This window comes from Rhinolophus sinicus, linkage group LG06, assembly GCF_036562045.2.
Source record: "Rhinolophus sinicus isolate RSC01 linkage group LG06, ASM3656204v1, whole genome shotgun sequence".
Classification (NCBI taxonomy): Eukaryota; Metazoa; Chordata; class Mammalia; order Chiroptera; family Rhinolophidae; genus Rhinolophus; species Rhinolophus sinicus.
The window spans coordinates 63830893-63849480 of NC_133756.1; the positions used below are offsets into that span (position 1 = coordinate 63830893).

General features: G+C 45.4%; 2 protein-coding genes across 11 annotated transcripts in view; one reads left to right on the forward strand and one right to left on the reverse strand.

Moving 5' to 3' along the window:
* DTNBP1 (dystrobrevin binding protein 1) overlaps positions 1–14023 on the forward strand; it is a 129542-nt gene extending 115519 nt beyond the window's left edge. For 3 of the 5 annotated variants that reach the window (XM_019742973.2, XM_074335199.1, XM_019742974.2), the window contains 3 exons: positions 3790–3945; positions 12190–12330; positions 13642–14023. In XM_019742973.2, the coding sequence (XP_019598532.2) occupies positions 3790–3945; positions 12190–12330; positions 13642–13859 (515 nt within the window). In that variant the 3' untranslated portion in view covers positions 13860–14023. The remainder of the gene's footprint in view (positions 1–3789; positions 3946–12189; positions 12331–13641) is intronic. The other 2 variants (XM_019742975.2, XM_074335198.1) reach the window with 1 other exon arrangement.
* Positions 14024–14662: 639 nt separating this feature from the next.
* Positions 14663–18588, reverse strand: part of JARID2 (jumonji and AT-rich interaction domain containing 2) — a 253854-nt gene continuing 249928 nt past the window's right edge. For all 6 annotated transcript variants that reach the window (XM_019742971.2, XM_074335194.1, XM_074335195.1 and 3 more), the window contains one exon: positions 14663–16620. In XM_019742971.2, coding sequence (XP_019598530.2) covers positions 16438–16620 — 183 coding nt within the window. In that variant the 3' untranslated portion in view covers positions 14663–16437. The remainder of the gene's footprint in view (positions 16621–18588) is intronic.

Below are 18588 nucleotides of genomic sequence, written 5' to 3' on the forward strand. Positions count from 1 at the left end.
TGAGAGAATTGAACTCATGAAGCAGAAGTCTTGAGAAGAATGGAATTTTTCAAGTTACATAACTGTATGTCTGTAGCAAATCTTAATTCAGTTTAAACAACATATTCTTTAATGGAAACCACCTTGATGATTTCTGCGTTGATCTTTGTTTTTGAGCTGCTTATTCTGGAATTATTTTGTTAAAAAAGATTAATTGAACTTTGTTTGAAGTGTTAAAACATACTTAACCTATTTTAGGGTTGACTTATTCTAATGCACGTGGCAGTCGTGAAGCAGTTGAACAGACAAGTTGATGGCTGAAGTGAACAAATGAAAAGACATCTTCAGTTCTCTTTTTTCCCACTCTTACGAGTACGCTCTGAATTCCTTGCAGATTTGCTAAGAGCACTGAAAGGTGACTAATGCAAGTGTCTGAGTGGGACAGAGTTGGGATGAGTCTCAGTGTTGCACTCATCCTGCTTCGTGGTCGTGTATCTGTCCTTTTCATGAATCTGCCGTTTTACATGATGCTGGTATTAACATTAGGTGACAGGTTTGGTCAATGCTATATGTCTGGTGCCTCACATGTTACCTCCTTTAATCCTGCCAACAACCTTATGAAATAAGGTCTTTTTACCTCCTGTACAGAGGAGGAAACTGAGACGCAGAGAGACTGAATTGCTTACAGCTAGCAATAGATATCCTAGCGGGGGTTCCTCTGGAAGCAGAGCCTGAGATGAACTTTGTGTGGGAGGTGATCCGGGAAGCAGGAGTGAGGAAGCAGAGAGAGTGAGCAAAGGAGGAAACGTCAGTGAAGAGATGGGTTATTCAAGTTGCTGCCACAGCCAAGGGGCTGCAGTCCCACCAGGCTCCCTGAGCAGTGTTCAGAATGCCTCCTAGAATTGTCCATCCAAAGGATGGGAGACGCGGGCTTTGATACACTGTCTGCTGTCATCCACTGGTTAAAAGCTGCCTTAATTCCCCAGAACTCTGGGATTCAGAGACTGCTATGACCAGGAAGAGATGCCCAGACATGGCCTTGAGGTGGGGCGTGTGGGCATATGAAGGAGCTCACACAGCGCAGCAGAAATCAGAAGTAGGCCGAGGGCAGGTGGTGTGAGATGCCAGACACGTCTGCTAAAAGGAATAGGACCCCAGGCTGGACTGATTCCTAAGCCGGTGCTCTTTCCAAGTTACATCGCCCTGTAAGTGAATACATGCGATGGGGGTGTAAGTTAGGGTGACAGAGAAAGCACACAATGATTATAGTATGAAGAGACTGCACGTCATCAATATTATACATACAATCCTGGGAAGACGGAGTTGACTGCTGGTGTTGCTTCTGTTAATATTGGCTTGTATTCCTTACATATGTGCAAGATTAGATGACAAGAAGACTAACCAGAATATTCTAAGTATTGGGAAACTATAAACTGATTTGGGATAAAAATATACTCCATCATCGAGTGTTTAAGATACATCATGCCTACAGGGGTATGTCGTACTCGGGAGTTGTGACGTGTGGTGTTGGGTATTCGTGTGGAAATGGGGGAACCACTCAGGCAGGTCACATGGGGCTTGTAGACCATTGTTCATTGTAAATATTGCTGTTTTTGTTTTTGTTGTGGTGGTTGTTAAAAGTATCTTGATAACATCCCAAAGATTTTTTTAATTGAGATATAATTGATGTAGAACATAGTGTAAGTTTAAGGTTACAGCATGTTGATTTGATATATTTATACTATACTGATTTATATATGATTTCCACTGTAGAGTTAGCTAATACGTCACATAATTATCTTTGTGTGTGTGTGTGTGTGTGTGTGTGTGTGTATTAAGAATATTTAAGACCTACTCTCAGAAATTTTGACGTGTATGACACAGAATTGTTGACTATAATCTCAATGCTATAATAAGATCTCCAGAACTTAAAATGCCGACTGCAAGTTTGTGGCCTCTGACCAACAGCTTCCCCAGTTCCCCCACCCCCAGCCCCTGGTAACCACCACCTACTCTCTCTTTCTCTGAGTTCGGCATTTGTGGATTCCACAGATGAGTGCTATCACACAGTATTTGTCTTTCTCTGTATGGCTTATCTCACTTAATGTAATTCCCTCAAGGCCCATCCATGTTGTCTCAAACAGCAGGGTTTCCTTCTTTTTCATAACCGAATGATATTCCGTTGTATATATACATCTTCATTATCCATTCATCCACTGACAGGCACTCTGGCTGTTTCCGTATCTTGGCTCTTGTGAAAATGCTACAATGAACATGGGAGTGCAGATACTTTTTCAATAATCCTGTTTTCATTTACTTTGGATAAATACCCAATTATTTTGGATAAATCCTTTGGATCATAAGGTAGTCCTAGTTTTAATTGAGGAAACTTCATACTGTTTTCCATAATGGCCACACCAGTGCAATCCCACCAAGAGTGCACAAGTGTCCCCTTATCTTTTTGTTAATAGCCATTCTAACAGGTGTGAGGTGATATCTCATTGTGGCTTTGCTTTGCATTTCCCTGATGATTAGTGATGTTGAATACCTTTTCAGGTACCTGTTGGCCATTTGTATGTATGTTTTCTGTGGAGAAATGTCTATTTAGATCCTCTGTGCATTTTTAATCAGATTTTTTTTTAATTGAGTGCTATGAGCTCTAGTATCCCAAAGTCGTTGACACTCCTTAGAGATGAACCAGAAGTAACAATGCCTTGGGAGGAATTATTTTTCTGAGTTTGGGGCCCTAAGTTTATCCCAGGACAGGAAGATAGCTGAAACCTTGTTCTCCTGTCATACTTAACCTAGCATGGTGTCTGCCACTGGAGAGGTATTTAAGGTAAAGAACTCAAGTTGTTATTTTTCTATTCTCCAGCCAGTCAGATTTATGCATAATAGATCACCACAAACGTAGTAGTTCAAAAACAACACAGATTGGCTCAGCCTGTAGGTCAGAAGTCAAGGCCTGGTGTGGCTGGGTTCTTTGCTCAGGGTCTCAGGCTGCATTGCTTTCTGGAGAAAAATCCACTTCCGAGCTCATTCCGGTTGTCAGCAGTTCCATCCATCCAGTTCCCTGTCCTGCGGTTATAGGATTGAGGTCCCTGTTTTCTGACTTCCTCGGCCTACCTTGAAAGATCACTGCTCATTTTAACTATAAAGTTCTTTCACAGTTTTCATTTAAGTTTCACATCAATTCTGAGTTACTATTTCTGTCCCAAATTTTCACATGAGTAATGAGAGGCTGAGAAAGTTGAACTGACAGGTTGCATGGTTAATGAACAGCAAAGCCAAGACGAGACTCTTTTTCGAATAGACCACTGTGGCTGCATTCTTACTCTTCAACAAACATTTCTTGAGTCCTTAGGGCTCTGAGCTTGGTGATAGATAAAGTCCAAGTCTTACCTTATCTGGTGTTTTCTAATGCCTGAATCAAAAGTTGGATCACACTGCTGGGGAAACCTCCGGATGCAGCAGAAAATTCTGCTTGAGTTGAAGGGTTAACTGAGAGGTTGGTCATGAAAGAGGAACAGCTGTTGCATGAAGAGTGGAAGGTGTGGGTGGGAACATCCTTCCAGCAGAGGGAACTGCAGGTGCAAAGGCATGGGACTGCCAAGCTACCTGGCATGGCAGGAGCACGTGCAGCCAGCCGGCTGGGGAGAGGACGCTGGTTGTATCGCAGTCGGGGCACCAGCCGGAGTGTGACAAGCAGACGTGACACTGTCAGCTTGGAGGGTAGATGTGAGTAGGTATTTACCAATTTCCTATGTCAGTTCCTTTTTAAGCCCTGACCCAATGATTCTGTTTCCTTAGCTGAACTAGATGCAGAGCACACCCAGAAGGTCCTGGAAATGGAGCACACCCAGCAAATGAAGCTGAAGGAGCGGCAGAAGTTTTTTGAGGAAGCCTTCCAGCATGACATGGAGCAGTACCTCTCCACCGGCTACCTGCAGATCGCAGAGAGGCGAGGCAAGTGGGGGCGCGGGCTGCTGGCAGCAGGGGCTGCCTGCATGTGCAGAGATGGTGTCATGCTGCACCCCCCAGGTGGGGCATGGGAGAAAGCCCCCCAAATCAGAGTGGTGCCTCAGGTTTGTCTTGTCATTGTTTTTGCCTCTTCCTACAGTCCTAGCTTTAGTTGAAGATATTTAGGCAATGTGAAATATGTTAGGGAAAAAAGGCCAAAGAAGCATGACCCATATTGTACAGCACAAAATAATCCCTATTAACTATTTTAAGGTGGTTCTTTCCAGTCTGTGTGTGAGTCTATTTATATAATTGGTATCAAACTGTACATATATATCTGGCTTTGTAGCTACCTTTTCCTAATGCTGTATGGGGATCTTTCCCCTTAAATTATTAAAACTTCTTTGAAAGGGTTTTTTTTTTTTTTTTTTAGATTTTTTTTTTTTTTATTGGGGAAGGGGAACAGGACTTTATTGGGGAACAGTGTGTGCTCCCAGGACTTTTTTTCCAAATCAAGTTGTTGTCCTTTCAATCTTAGTTGTGGAGGGCGCAGCTCAGCTCCAGGTCCAGTTGCCATTGCTAGTTGCAGGGGGCGCAGCCCACCATCCCTTGTGGGAGTCGAGGAATTGAACCGGCAACCTTGTGGTTGAGAGAATGCACTCCAACCAACAACTGAGCCATCGGGAGGCAGCTCAGCCCAAGGTGCCGTGTTCAATCTTAGTTGCAGGGGGCGCTGCCCACCATCCCTTGCGGGACTCGAGGAATTGAACCCACAACCTTGTGGTTGAGAGCCCACTGGCCCATGTGGGAATCGAACTGGCGGCCTTCAGAGTTAGGAGCATGGAGCTCTAACTGCCTGAGCCACCAGGCCGGCCCCCTGAAAGGGTTTGTTTTGAAAGCCGTATCTTCCTTGTCAGCACGGTTCCTAATATACTTCACCAGTTCCCTAGTTGGACATTTGGGTTCTTTACCTCTGTACCTGGTGCTACGATGAGCATCAAGATGCGTGAATGTTTGGCTGTGTCTCTGGTGTTTCCCAAGAGCACAGTGAGGAGCAGGGAATCGGGTAGGAACCAGGCCCCTTCTCCCAGCCTCTCCTTCCCAGGACCTGGCTGTCTCAGGAGTGGCTGGGGCAGTGGGAAGCGCCGGGCTTACAGTGCCCCTCAGCCTGGCACCAGAGGGCGGGCACAGCCTCCATCACAACAGTGTGACATGCCAGGGCTGCTCCGTGGACCTGCCCTCTGTCCTCCTGGGCGTCTCACCTGGAAACCCCTTCCTTCCCAAATCTCTCTGTACTCAACCTTTGACCTCTTCCCCGGCTGCCAGGCCCTGTTCTGCGTGCTCTGACCCTCACCGCACCCCCCAATTTATCTGTTACCCTCACTCTGTTCCTTGGCAGTCAGTACTGTCCGCTCCCAGGAGAGTTTAAAGAGCTCAAAGAATGAGGAAGGAAAATAGTGTGGAGAAAAATGCACAGTAATATGTGAAAGCCTCGGAACGGACGGAGGCTGCATTATGTGACTGCTTTGTAAACGTGTGGTGGACAGTGTGGCTTTAAAGTTGAACCTCTTTATCTCAAGTCAGCTCTCCCTCTCTGTTTCCCACCGATCTAGTTTGTCTTCATCTAGAAAAGTCGGTCTACCTGTTCCCCAGAGTATGTTTAGTATTAGGTTTCTGTAATGTCTGGTGCTTCTTATGGGGAAAAGGCTCCTGTGCTCCAGGGATCGGTGTCCTTCAGTCAGCTCGGCTGCCGTAACCGAATGCCACAGCCTGGCGGTGGTGAAACTCCAGAGGTTCATTTCTCACAATTATGGAGGCTGGAAGGCCCAGATCAAGGCGCTGGCTGATTTGGTTCCGTCAGGGTTCTCTCCTGACATGTATCTCATTCTCCTCACACGAGAGAGATCTCTCTGGTGTCCCTCCTTAGGAGGCCACTGATCCCCTCCTGAGGGCCTCATCCTCGTAACCTTATCTAAACCCAGGCACCTCCCAGAGGCCCCAGCTCCAAATTACATGAACGAGGGGCGGGGGGCAGACATTCGGTCCCTAACAGACATGCACACCTTGGCTCATTGGATCCACAGACTTGAGCATAAGAGACATGACCCCAAGAGGGCGTGGCGGGGTGGGACAGAGCAGAGCAGGAACCTGCTTCCACAGGTTAGCGCTGCCCGCCGTCAGTGTAGTGCAGCAGACGTTTCCTGAGCCCTTGCTAAGTGGTCAGCACACTTTTAGGCCCAGCGGGGGCAAAGAGAAAATGAAAGTGCCCCTGAAGACGCTGCCATTGTCAGGGACCCCCAGGAACACAGGAGGAGGATGTAGTAGTGGGAGCACGACAGGTACCACTTCCTGTTGACGGTAAGCGCCTTGAGACCGGGACGAGTTGCGTGTTTCGGGATCGTCTGCGGCAGAGAGCACAGAGCTGGGCAGAGAGCAGTGCTCAGCTGTCACTTTAAACATTAAGGAACTGAAGGTTTTGGTCTTGAGCACTTAAATGGAGTCAGGCACGTGTTACCAATATGTGGTTTTGAAAGCACTGAAGAAGATTGGAGGGTGTGGGCTTTTTAGCTTTCTGCTTCAGCGAGAGCTGAAGAGACTCACACGAGACACAGGCATGTGTGCACAGCCTGTTCAGAGCCATCCCTTTGACTTCCCAGAGGGGAGAGTCACGTGTCCCGTTCTTACCAAGTATTCATCTCCACGGAGGAACACGGGACGTTTAATTTAGAAGAATCAATCACAATAAAAAGTCTCTACAGTGAACATGGTATTTTGGACTCATTCCAGTAAATCAGAAATAGCACTCTGAATTTTTCTCACTTTCCAAAGCATCGTTTTTCAATTAAGACGAAGGCATGCATAGGAAGTTTTATCCAGAACATGATCAGCGTGAAGAGACATCTGTGACCACTTGGAGGGTGGTGAGGCCGAAGGACTCAGCGCAGGAGCCCTGTGTGCCTGAAGAGGGGCTGGGCAGAGCCAGCAGTGCCACTGCGTGCCCCGCAGGACGTAAGGGGTGCTTTGTACAACCCTAACCCAGCTCTTCCTTCCACGTTATATGACTGCCGTTTTCTGTGTAAAGCGCTAATGCTTTTATTTTATTGCTGAGTGCCAGGGTATTGACAGTGCAGTTAGTGACGAACAGGCCACCTTGCAGATGCCCCGTTTTCTACCCAGGTGCCCCACAATTAGCCTGCAGGTTCCTGTGCATCTCTGCTGAGCTGGTCGCTCAGCAAACTCCAACCTCTGGAGGCAGGGGTGCCACCTGTGCCCTCAGACACTCTGACTCAGGCCTCGGGTGTTCTGGACCCAGTGCCCTGGGAAGAGAAGAGGTGATATGGGGCTGCTGATAAAATTAACAAAGTTAGAAAAGACAGAATAGATAAAAATGCACCTATCCTCAAATCCAGTGTCCACGCAAAACGATCTAGAATATAAAAATATCTCAAAACCCAATTGCCAGTTCGTGATTTTAACTTTGTATGATTATCTCCCCATGAGGGTTTTATTTAGAACTTTGAAACTTACTGTGATCATTACTGATTTGAATTTTAATTACGAAGTATTTAAAATATCCAGAAAAGAACTGAAAATAATGTAACATACCCATGTTTCCAAATTTAACATGTTAATATTTTACCATATTTGCTTCAGATATTTTTAAAATGTTAATATTCCCGACATACAAAAAAGTTTGTTATAAGGATACAAGAATATCTTTGATATAACTCCAAGTTATAAGAACATGTACTAAAAGTTTTAATGTTTTCCATTTTATATTTGGCTCTTAAGTCCATCTCCAGTTGATTTTTGTTTATGTGAGGTAAGGATCCAACTTTAATTTTTTTCCAATGCAGTAACTATTTGAGCACCAGTGTTTTTTCTCCAGTGCTTCACATGGTCTTGTCAGTTTCCTGACATGGAGTCCTTTCTAAGCTCTTTTCTGTTGCATTCTTCTGTTAGCCTTGAGCCAAACCATACTATCTTAATTACAATTAATTAAGCAGCGGTTCTCAACTGGGGACAGTCTTGTCCCAAAGAGGACATCTGGCAATGTCTAGAGGCAGTTTTGCTTGTTGTGATCGGGGGAGGGGTGAGCTGCGGGCATCCTGCAGTGGGCAGAGGCCAGGGCTGCTGCCAGACATCCTTCAGTGCACAGGACGGCCCCACACAACAGGACGATGTGTCCCAAGGGGCAGTCGTGCCAAGTCTTGTGTGTGGCAGAGCGGTTCCTGCACGCCTCTACACACATTGTATACATTCCTTTTTCTTCAGAGCTGCCTTGCCTATGTCCGTCTGTATAAGGTGTTCACGTCAGATGTTCAGTTCTGTGAAAAACCCTGTCTAGAGTTTGACTGGAATTGCCTTAAGTTTCTGGATTGAGCAAGAACTGGCATCTAAGTGGGATGGATTTTTCTGTGTGCTCATGGTGATCAGTCATCATGCGTGTCCTGAGTGGCGAGTAGAACTGCCTCCGGCGCTGTCTGAGACCAGTGATTTCTCTGTGGAAAGAACTACCTGTTCTTTTGCTCTAATAGTTACAGTAATTTCCGGTTGTTAATTTTAGCAAATTTCCCATGGAATTATCCCAGCTTGTCTTTAGTTTTCAAATATATTAGCATAACATTGTCCATAGTACTCTTTTCAATCTTTGAAGTATTTGGGGTTAGATAAGCTTCTGCATTCCTCAAAATTGTTAATTTGTGCTTTCATTGCTTTTCTTTTAAATTTTTTTAGTGGGGAATATTGGGGAACAGTGTGTTTCTCCAGGGCCCATCAGCTCCAAGTCGTTGTCCTTCAATCTTAGTTGCAGGGGACACAGACCACCATCCCTTGCGGGAGTTGAACTGGCAACCTTCTTGTTGAGAGCTCGAGCTCTAACCAACTCAGCCACCCAGCCACCCCTCATTGCTTTTCTTGATAAATCTTAAATGTAATGTATTCATTTTTAAGTGCTTTCTCCAAAGAACCAACTTTTAGTTTTATTGTTCCTTTCTACTGTATCTTTATTTCATTCATTTCTCCTCTTGATTGCTGGGCATTTTCTGAACTTTTTAAATTTAAATTGAGTGTTTTGACTTGATTTTCAGCCTTCTAAGGCATTCAAAGCTGTGATGTGTGTGTGTGTGTGTGTGTGTTTTGCTAGGGTACTACTTTAACAGAATTGTACAAGTTTTGATAAGTAATAGTTTGGGGGTATTTGTAATTTGTCATTAAGATTTCTTACAAACTATTGAGAAATGTGCTTTAAAATGTGTGGTCTTTCTAGTTACCTTTTACTGCTGATTTCTGATTAAATTTCAATTGTGGTTGAAGAATGCGAGATTATATATATTCAACACTTTATGGCTCATTACAGAGAATTTTCTTACATATTTCATGTGTACTTGAGAACCAGATTCTAAATGATAGGCATGGGTCATGTGTGTGTCCATTTCATCAAGCCTGTTAATTGGATTGTTCAAATACTCCCTACTACTAATTTTTGGATTATCAGTTATCAGAGAGGTTATTTAACCCTCCTACCCCCAAGGATTATGGATGTTACACTTTCCTTGGCATTCTAGCCATTTTTTACTTTAAAAATACAGTCACGAAATACGTAGTTAAACAGAAATTTTGAATCATCTTCCTGACAAACTGAACCTTTAAAAACTCATTAGGTACATACAGCCTTTACCCCAATATTGCTTGTTTCCCCTTGTTTGTTTTGTTTGATATTAGTATAGCTACACCAGCTTTCTTAAAGCTGTTTTCCCACTTTCCACCTTTAAAAAAATTTTAATGTTTCTGTGTGTATGTTTTAGGAATCTCCTATAAACAATATAGCAGGTTTTAGCACTTACATTCAATTTTGTAATCTGTTAACTGGTAAATTTGGTTCATTTACATTTATTGTGATTAGTGACATACCTGGCTGGCTTCGTTACCAACTTATTTGGTGCAATTTTCCTGAAAGCTTTTCCTATCCTCTTCAGTTTAGTCCAGTTCTTTTCTCTGCTCAGTTTTGAAAGTTATACTCCCACCCTTTAAGAGGACGGCACAGACAGAAGGGACCTGCTGCCTCTTTCGAAACCGACATCAAAGCAGGGCCAAAAGCCCACGTGCCAGGCCACACAACCTGCCTGTCACTCACTCTGCGGCGGCCCACCCCCTGCGGAAGAGCGCCCCCCACAGGAAGGAGTTTCACACTGCCATGAAGTTCCCCTGACCAGTCAGCCTGGAAGCTGCAGGGTAACACTGCACTGGTGCTTCCCCCTCCCACCGCCCCCCCTTCCCCGCATCTGTCAGGCTGCGCATGTCAGGTAGCTGTGACATGACATGGCCAGGGCCAAGGTGCCACCCTGGTCAGGTCTGACCCAGAGCAGGCGGACTTCACCTGGCTCCTACTGTGTTGCTTTGGATGCTACCACTTCAGTGGGATCTTCTAAACCATCATAAACTTTCCCAGCTAAAAACAGTAATTACATACGCTTTACCACTTACTTTAGTGCTGAACTCATTGATTTTGTGGAACCTAAAGATAATCAGATTCTCAGCTTCCTACCATGTAAAACAGGGATAACACTGCTTCAACTCTCATCACATCCCACCTCTCCTACCATTATTGCTCAGTCCTTCAATTCTGCCAGTCAATTCCCAAATTGAGACACTGTTATGAGTATTTTATTCAAGGTTTTATATCAACTCTCAAAGTTACAAGACTTCTTGCACCTCAGACCTCCCTTCTGGGATTCCTCTTTCCTTTAGTGAGAGCAGGCTTATGGGAAAGGACTGTTTTTGTCTGACAGGGCTTGTGTCTTATACTGGATCTTAAATGCTGTTTAATGACCATTTTAGAGATGACATTTACCTCTTAGAATTTATTATTCCAGTCTTCAGGCTTTTGTTGTTGAGAAGCTGCCGGTCTAATTATTTCCTTATCTTCCCTCATCTGCCCTTTCTTTTTGATGTTCATCAATTTCACTGCAATTGATGTAGATGAAGATTTCTTTTAATCTACTGGAAATATATTTTGCTTCCTTAACCCGAGACCTCAGATCTTTCAGAAAGTCTGGAGAACAATCAGCCTCCGTGAATATGGCTGCTCCCCACTCTTCTCTCATTTTGGAACTATGTAAACTTTTTCATTTTCCATCTCTTTTAAGCTCTTCCCTATTTCCCATCATTTTCTTTGCTATATAATGGGTTATTCATTTTGTCTCCTAGTTTACTAAGATTCTCTTTGGCTTTTATTAATAATCTTCGATTTAACTAGTGCCGAGAGTTTTCAATTTCAGTGATTAAATTTTTCCTATCTGGAAGTTATTTGCCTTTTTTGGAAACCTCATTTATTTTTTTATTCCATTTTTCCTTTGATTAAAATAGAATCATTTGAAATTCTTGGGAAAGGATGCTAATACTTTGTTTCTGCTGACCCTCATTTGTATTTCCATGTGTGCTCTAAAGTTGGGATTGGAATGGAGTTTGTTTTTATATGCCTGTGAGACCCAGGTTGAGGATGTGTTCATCTAGGAATAATCTGTTTGTATCTGCCAGGCACCATCATGCTAAGGGTGACTCCAATCAACTGGACCCCAGAGGTAGTTTACACATGAACTCCAGACGCAGGAGGCATCTCTCACCTGGTACCCAGGCTGAGACAGACTCCTGGTGGTCTTCTAGCCTCCTTTCGCTGGTCGGCTGCTTTTTCTTTTGCTCGTCTGCTTTCACTGCAGGGAGCTCTTGGTTCCAGTCCGCCAGCTTGCCAGTACCCTAACATCGTCTACTGTTAAGGCTGAAGACTACAGAAATGTCACAAGTGCAGTGAAAACTTTATCTGGAACAATAGTCAAGTAGTCAAGTTCAGGGGCAACTGCCAGCAGACGGCAGAGGTGTGTCTGGCAGGGAGCGTGCTGACACCTGTGCGGCTGCAGGAATGTCAGCCTCTTTCCCACAGCACCCCACCCCCGATAGCCCAGAACTGCTTAATGCAGAAATGGGGTTGTCTTCAGCACCTGCAGGCAAAGGGCTGTGCAGGGAGGTGTAAAAGGTAATAGTAACCAAGGTAAGCAGGGTTGGAGTGAAAGTACCACACTGGGAGGTGTCAGTTAATACACCGCTCTGAATTCTATTTTTAAAAATTTGGAGTAGCAGGAGGCATTTTATACCTAGAAAACATAATGTAGTTAGTCTAATGAATTGAAGTTCACTTCTTAAAGTATTGTTGAAGGTCAGGTGTAATTTCTTCTTGTACCAATTCATCCCCAGAGCCCATGGGCAGCATGTCGTCCATGGAGGTGAATATCGACCTGCTGGAACAGATGGAGCTGATGGACGTGTCCGACCAGGAGGCCCTGGACGTCTTTCTGAATTCAGGTGAAGATAATGCTGTGCTGTCCCCCGTCTTAGGTAGGTGACAAACTTGCATGGACTTCTTCATACTTGCTGACATGATTCCCCTGCAGGCGGAAGACACAGTGATCAGGTGCAGGTGTCTAAGCTCGCAGCCCCCGTTCTGCTCAGCCAGGTTCCCACACACCTGTGCCCGGCCTGCCAGTGCTGGGCCGGCGGAACCCTGGCTGTTCAGTCGCGAATCTGTCAGATCGCAGGTGCTGCGCCCAAACACCTTCCAAGAACAGACCTCCCGAATTTGTGTTTTACCTCCTCCTGTCTAAGAATTTGAGTTGGGTTTTGTGATTATTTTAATGATTAGACTTTTGGGGGTGCTGGGAGCTCTCCTGTGTGGCCTACACGCCGTGTGCTGGTCTGAGCTGTGGGCAAGGCCGAGGTGTGTGGTCAGCATTTAGCTTGTATTTTAAATATTAGTTACACCCCTCTGGACACTTTTGACTCCGTTTAGTGCCTCCTCACATTTTCACATCCACTCAGTCTTTACCGAGGCTCCAGACCTATACGGGCTCAACTGATTTTAAATTTCAGAACAGACCTCTGGGTGGGTCTCCTTACGTAACGTGACTACAAAGTGTTCACGTTTTTTCCACACAAGGCAGGCCCTCCCTCGGCACTGTGTCCCACTCAAGACAGTGTGGCCATCGCACAGCTCCCACTTCCTCTCAAGTCAGCGCCTCAGGGTTGTCAGTTTGTGTTGTCTTCAACTTCTCGGTCCTCTTCTCGCACATCTGTGAGAAGTGTTGTCCCGGGAGGCGAGGCTCGTCCGACCAGCTGGGACGGGCAGTGCCAAGGATTGGCGGCCCCTTTCTCAGACTCAGGCAGAGGTTTAGAAACAGTGACTCCATCACCTGCATAGAGTTTTGATTCCTTTAAGAACTTATTTGCTTCCCATGAAATTGGAGAAATGTTAAAAGATCAAAGGTTTTTCCCTTAGCATTGATTTTTTTAATTACTTCAAAGGATATAAAGAAGCAAGCCTAGATCATTAAGGTTGCTCCTCAGAGAAATGTAGTCTATGCCCTCGGGCCTCAGCACAGCATTTCACTAGATGTTGCAAGAAGGGTTCAGGATCTTTCCTTCTGTCACAGGGTGACAGGTCTGCTCAGGGCCCCTGACCTCTGGCCTCGCGCCTAGCTTAGCATCTTCTGGGGACAGTTCTAGCACTGTAATGGGCAGCGAGTTCCGCAGGCCCCAAGTCACCGGAACAAGAAACTTTCACGCTTTTTATTGATGCACGTTCAGACCACCATCTTCAGTAGCAATTCTAAATAGCTACACTTTTATCAAAGGTTTTTTTCTGTGTTGCAGGCCCTGAATCCAGTATCGGTCAGAAAGAAATTACTCTTCAGGTTCCAAATCCCTCTGAATTACGAGCCAAGCCACCTTCCTTATCCTCTGCCTGCACTGACCCAGCCACCCAGGACCCCAGTGAAGGTGGGGGGTCCCCCATTGTTCAGTCTGACGAGGAGGGAGTTGAGGTGGACAATGCCCTCGCCACTTTACACACCGACGACAGTGACTCCTAAATCTGGGCACTCACATTTTCTGACCTCTGAAGGCAGACTCCGCTGTGTGCAGAATCCCACCGTGAAGGAAGGTGGTTTTATGGAGGCTCTTGATTTTCACACAATTGCCGGTAATTTGTGAGAAACTGAAATAACAGCTAACAATAAAGTTTGAGGACTTGAAACAGAGAGTCCATGGCCAGTCTGTATGGAAAGGTTCTAAATACACATCGGCTCAGCACGGAATGAGAAGAGCCCTTCAGACAGAAAATTCTGCTTCCTCCAAAATATAACTGTAGTTAAACTCAGCTCTAACAAAGCTTAGGTTTTCATCTGATTCATTACACAATTATTACCTAACCCCTCCTTTACACTGGAACAACTCCTGGGCCCAGAGGAAGAGAAATAAACAAAAGCCAGATCAATACACCATCCTTATTCCTGACAAGACACTGGTCCCACAGAGATGGGTATTTTCCGTGCGTCACCCCTCACAGCCCAGTAGCAAGTGAGCAATGAGACTGTCTGTTCAGACCAAGGGGCACTGTAGCCGGAGGAAAGCCCTAGCACCTGGCCAAGGCACGGCCGCAGCCTGTTGTCACAGTGCCACACCGTCCCCACAGGGCCACAGAAAATAAGAGGCAAACAGCAGCATTTGGTTTTGCTCAGGGGCTTCAAACCACCACCGGCAGATGCCAAGTGAGCAAGATCAAAACGTGTTGTCTGCGCCACTTCCTGGCTGAGGGGGTTCTCGCTCAGCCCTCTGCCCACTTATCAGAAAAGAGCTCATGTCATTCACTCATCTTCCAAAAGACAGACAAATGTCCAAAAAAGTTTGTTTTTATTATTAAACCTTGTAGTACAAACCTGAAAAGTAAACAAAAAACTGGCAATAAACAACATGAAGTCTTCCCTCCCAAGGGAGGAGTGCAGAGCAGCGCTAATAAATTAAATGTCAAACTGTAAGCCATAGGCAGAAGTTCACTGTCAAAAAGAGGGAAAGTACACAGCAAGGCCATAAAAACCAGACAACCACATTGGAAAACACTTGACTCTGTTTATGTAATTGTTAAATATTCCCAAACAGTTCAGTCTTCTGCAACAACAACCAACGAAGTGGATCACAGGACGGTCCTGGCAGTCCCACTGGCAAGCTCAGTGCAGAATGGGTAGCTACGGGATCAGTGAATCCAAGTATGAAACAAAGAACAGCTTGTGAAAACAGTTTCCCTTTTTTATTCCACACATACTGTACACACAACCGGAGAAGGGCAACAGCTACTCCATTATTATTTTGTTGTTGTTCAGTGATGTAAGCAGCACTTATAAATGTTACAAGAAAAACCCTGTAAGCATCCAATCCAACCGATGAAGAAACTGAAATGTAAGGCTTTTCTTCATCTTGTCTTCTCACCCCCCTCCCCACCCCCCACCGAGAAAAAGGCTCAAGTATTTAAAACAATTTACAGGCGTATGTACAAAAGGATGGGATTCTTTTTTTTTCTTTTTTTTCTTTTTTGTTACAACATGAAGAGAAAAAATAGACAAGATGAGCGCAAATGCATTTTCACATTCAAAAAGAACTGCAGACCTCCTAGTGGCTCTAAATGATCATAAACGAAACAAATTTAAAAAGAAAGATTAATGCTGACTTGTGAAGGTGTGAAACAAGCAGTGAGATGAAGATGGAATGTTAGAAAGATTGCACGTCTATGACAAAGAAGCACTTAACGGCTTCAATCACTTTTTTCCTTTTTTTTTTTCCTTAAGGATGCTATTGAAGGGTTTTTTGATAAAGTAGCCAACAGCACCAAAAAATAACAGAATGGATTTCCTAATGAAATCAGGCACAGGTTTCCCGCACGTGACCCCTCCAAGGCAGGCAGTCTTTTTCTTCTCTCTCTCTTTTCTTTTTTCCTTAAACAGATGCATAGTGATGTGCTGGTAAAGAGAACCTAGTCACTCAAATCTCCTCATTTTGCCTATGGTTAGGAAACAACGTCCGCCTTCAGCTGCCATAACCGCCCAAAGAAACAAAATGGGGGTTCTCCGGTTTTAAAAAATTACAAACTCATCTTGCACATGACAGAAGAAAAGACAGCCAAAGTAAAGCCATTTCTTTTCAAGTTTCTTTGTGTGTGTGTGTGTGAGTGTGTGTCTCCTATCCCTTTTGCTCTCTAGAAAAATCTGCTCACATGACTGATGGTTTTAAAATTTGTTCTCCAAACTTCACCCTCTTCAAAAATGGGTTAAAAAGCCTTTTTTCCCCAACAGTTACAAAAAAAAAAACAAAAAAACAAAAAAAACACAAAAAGGCTTTTGTCAGCCACAGGGGCAATACAAATTAATACAGCCCCTCAAGGGTTTTAAAACAGTGAATATACGGCAGTTTCAAAAATCTGACTGCAGTATCTAGGTATTCTAAGTACAAAAAAAAGTTCAACAGTTTAATGCTAAAACAAAATTAGTTCTCTAAAACCAGAAGAAAATCTTCTTTAGAGCTAGTGCAAAGACAGCTTGTATCCTACAGCAAGTACTCCAAACTAGAATGTAATAATTACAAAAAAATAGATCTCGATTGAGCACGGTGTTGGCAGCTTCACGATGAGCTCGAAGCACTTCTGGACGACATGGAGGATGAAAGCCGGGAGGGCGGCACGTCCACCGTCGCTCTCTTGCGGGGCCCCCTTTTTGGTGTAGGTTTACTGAGACAGTTCTCAATGCTGCCGTTCTTACCAGATACCTTGCCACAGATCTGATTGACCAGACTGATAATTTGTTCCTGTTTCGGGTTGAAAGGAAGACATAGAATTAACAAACCAGAAGAGCTGTCCCCAGAGCCACCCAGGGGGGAACGTGGAGAGCAGAGCCCGCTGGGCTGCCAGCATCTCATCAGCCTCAGGAAAGCTGGGAGGGACCAGGGATACCTCCCGCAGCGATTCTGAGATGCAGGGGCTCAGAGGACGGTCCCCTGACTGGGAGCGGCCAGTCAGATGCTTTCCTACTTAGGGAAAGGGGCCATTTCTCATCTTCTCATTGGAAGCCAGCAGGTGCGGGGTGAGGTGCACGGAGAGGCCGCCTCGTCAATCACCTAACCTCCCCTCCCCTCTACTTCTTCGTCCAAAAGTGGAAAGAGCCTGATAGCACCTCCGGTGGCTGTGAGATTTAAACTAATACACTACAGCCCTGAAATACACAAGTCCTCTCACCACAGTTAGTGTGTAACTGTTACGAGCTGCATTCCACCTGGGGTACAACAAGTGCCCTCACCACGTGGCCAGGGGCACACACCTGAGACACTGGGAGAGAAACTGCAGGCTGACCACCAGGAACCTCCATGGGTGAGCCCTACCACCTCGGGGTTTAAAGAGGTTAGCCAGCTGCCACCCCAGGTCCCCAGCTCACCACCTCAAGTCCTCTCACTTGCTCTGTCCGGTGACAAATGCCTGAAGTTGCTGTTTCACTGGCTGCCCTGATACCCAGCCTGCTTCACCTGCTGTCCCTCCTCAGTGAAGGGGAGACGGCAAACGAAACACGCTTTCTTATAATTCACTCAAGACCCATTTATCTGTTGCTAATCAAAAATATATTTGTAATTTTAACACAACTCATAATCACCCAGTTTTAAGATACCACAGGAAGCAATATCAAAATGGCACATAACCAACATGTCACGCCACCTGTTCTCTGGCCTTCTGGAAACAGCAACAGAGGCGCTCGTACAAAAGTGAAAGGTGGCTGAAAGGAAGTTCAAGGCGCCTTGGGAAGGGGCAGCGCTCTGCATTTGTGACCAACTAATCTCTGGCCGTTTACAACATTTACAATAAACATGCTAATAAGGGACAATAGATGAGCTTCTCTAAAACCCAGTTACATGTGACTAAAGTCACCTCAACACACTGTGCAGTCACAGCACATTCTGCCTTCACCCGTGACCCAAGGGCCCGATGTGGGGAATTTCTCTGCTGGGCACTCGGGGGCTTAGAACGAGAGCTGACGGTCCTCTCAAAGCTATTTCTGAAATCCAACCCTGCGCTAGAAATTCCCCTATTAAAAATAAAAGCACAGTTCAAATCGGGACAGACTTGCAGATTTTCATTTACTAAAATAAACCAGGCCACTGGCGCAGTAGGAGTCTTCTAAGTACCGCTTTCTCTTCCTCATCAACACTGATGACTAAGCTGCAGACGGACAGACGCTACATGTGCAAATCTGTTTCCAGGATTTTGGTCCCATCGAAATACCCAGCTACAAAGTGGGCTGGAGGTGGGAACAAATCCACATTACGTAGAGCTTTGAAATCGCCTGAGAGAGACACCGCTACCGCGGCTGCGCTCTGCCACTTACCAGAGTGGTTCTTACCCCAAGGGGTTATTTTTAACTGTGTTCTGATATTTCCTGTTAAAGCCAAGAAGCAGGGAGGGCAAAGCGGTTACTGCCTTCACTGAACATACTCTTCAAAACAAAGACACAGAGGTCTATTTTCAGCTTTCCAATCTTACAACGTAGCCACAGGCTTCCATCAAATCTGACATGGCCGGAGCCCCCACAGATGCCCGTCCTGCCCGGGCACCGGCCCTGCCCGGGGCTCAGCTGTCTGATGGCCAGGTTCGGTCCTTCCACAGGGGCAGCCTCTGGATCTCGGGGGGGGTGGGCAGGAAGGCGGCTTCGGGCGCACAGCTTGTGGCCACTGCAGCCACTACAGCAATGAGGACCACGCTCCAGAAGGGCCCAGAGGAAGAGCCCGAGG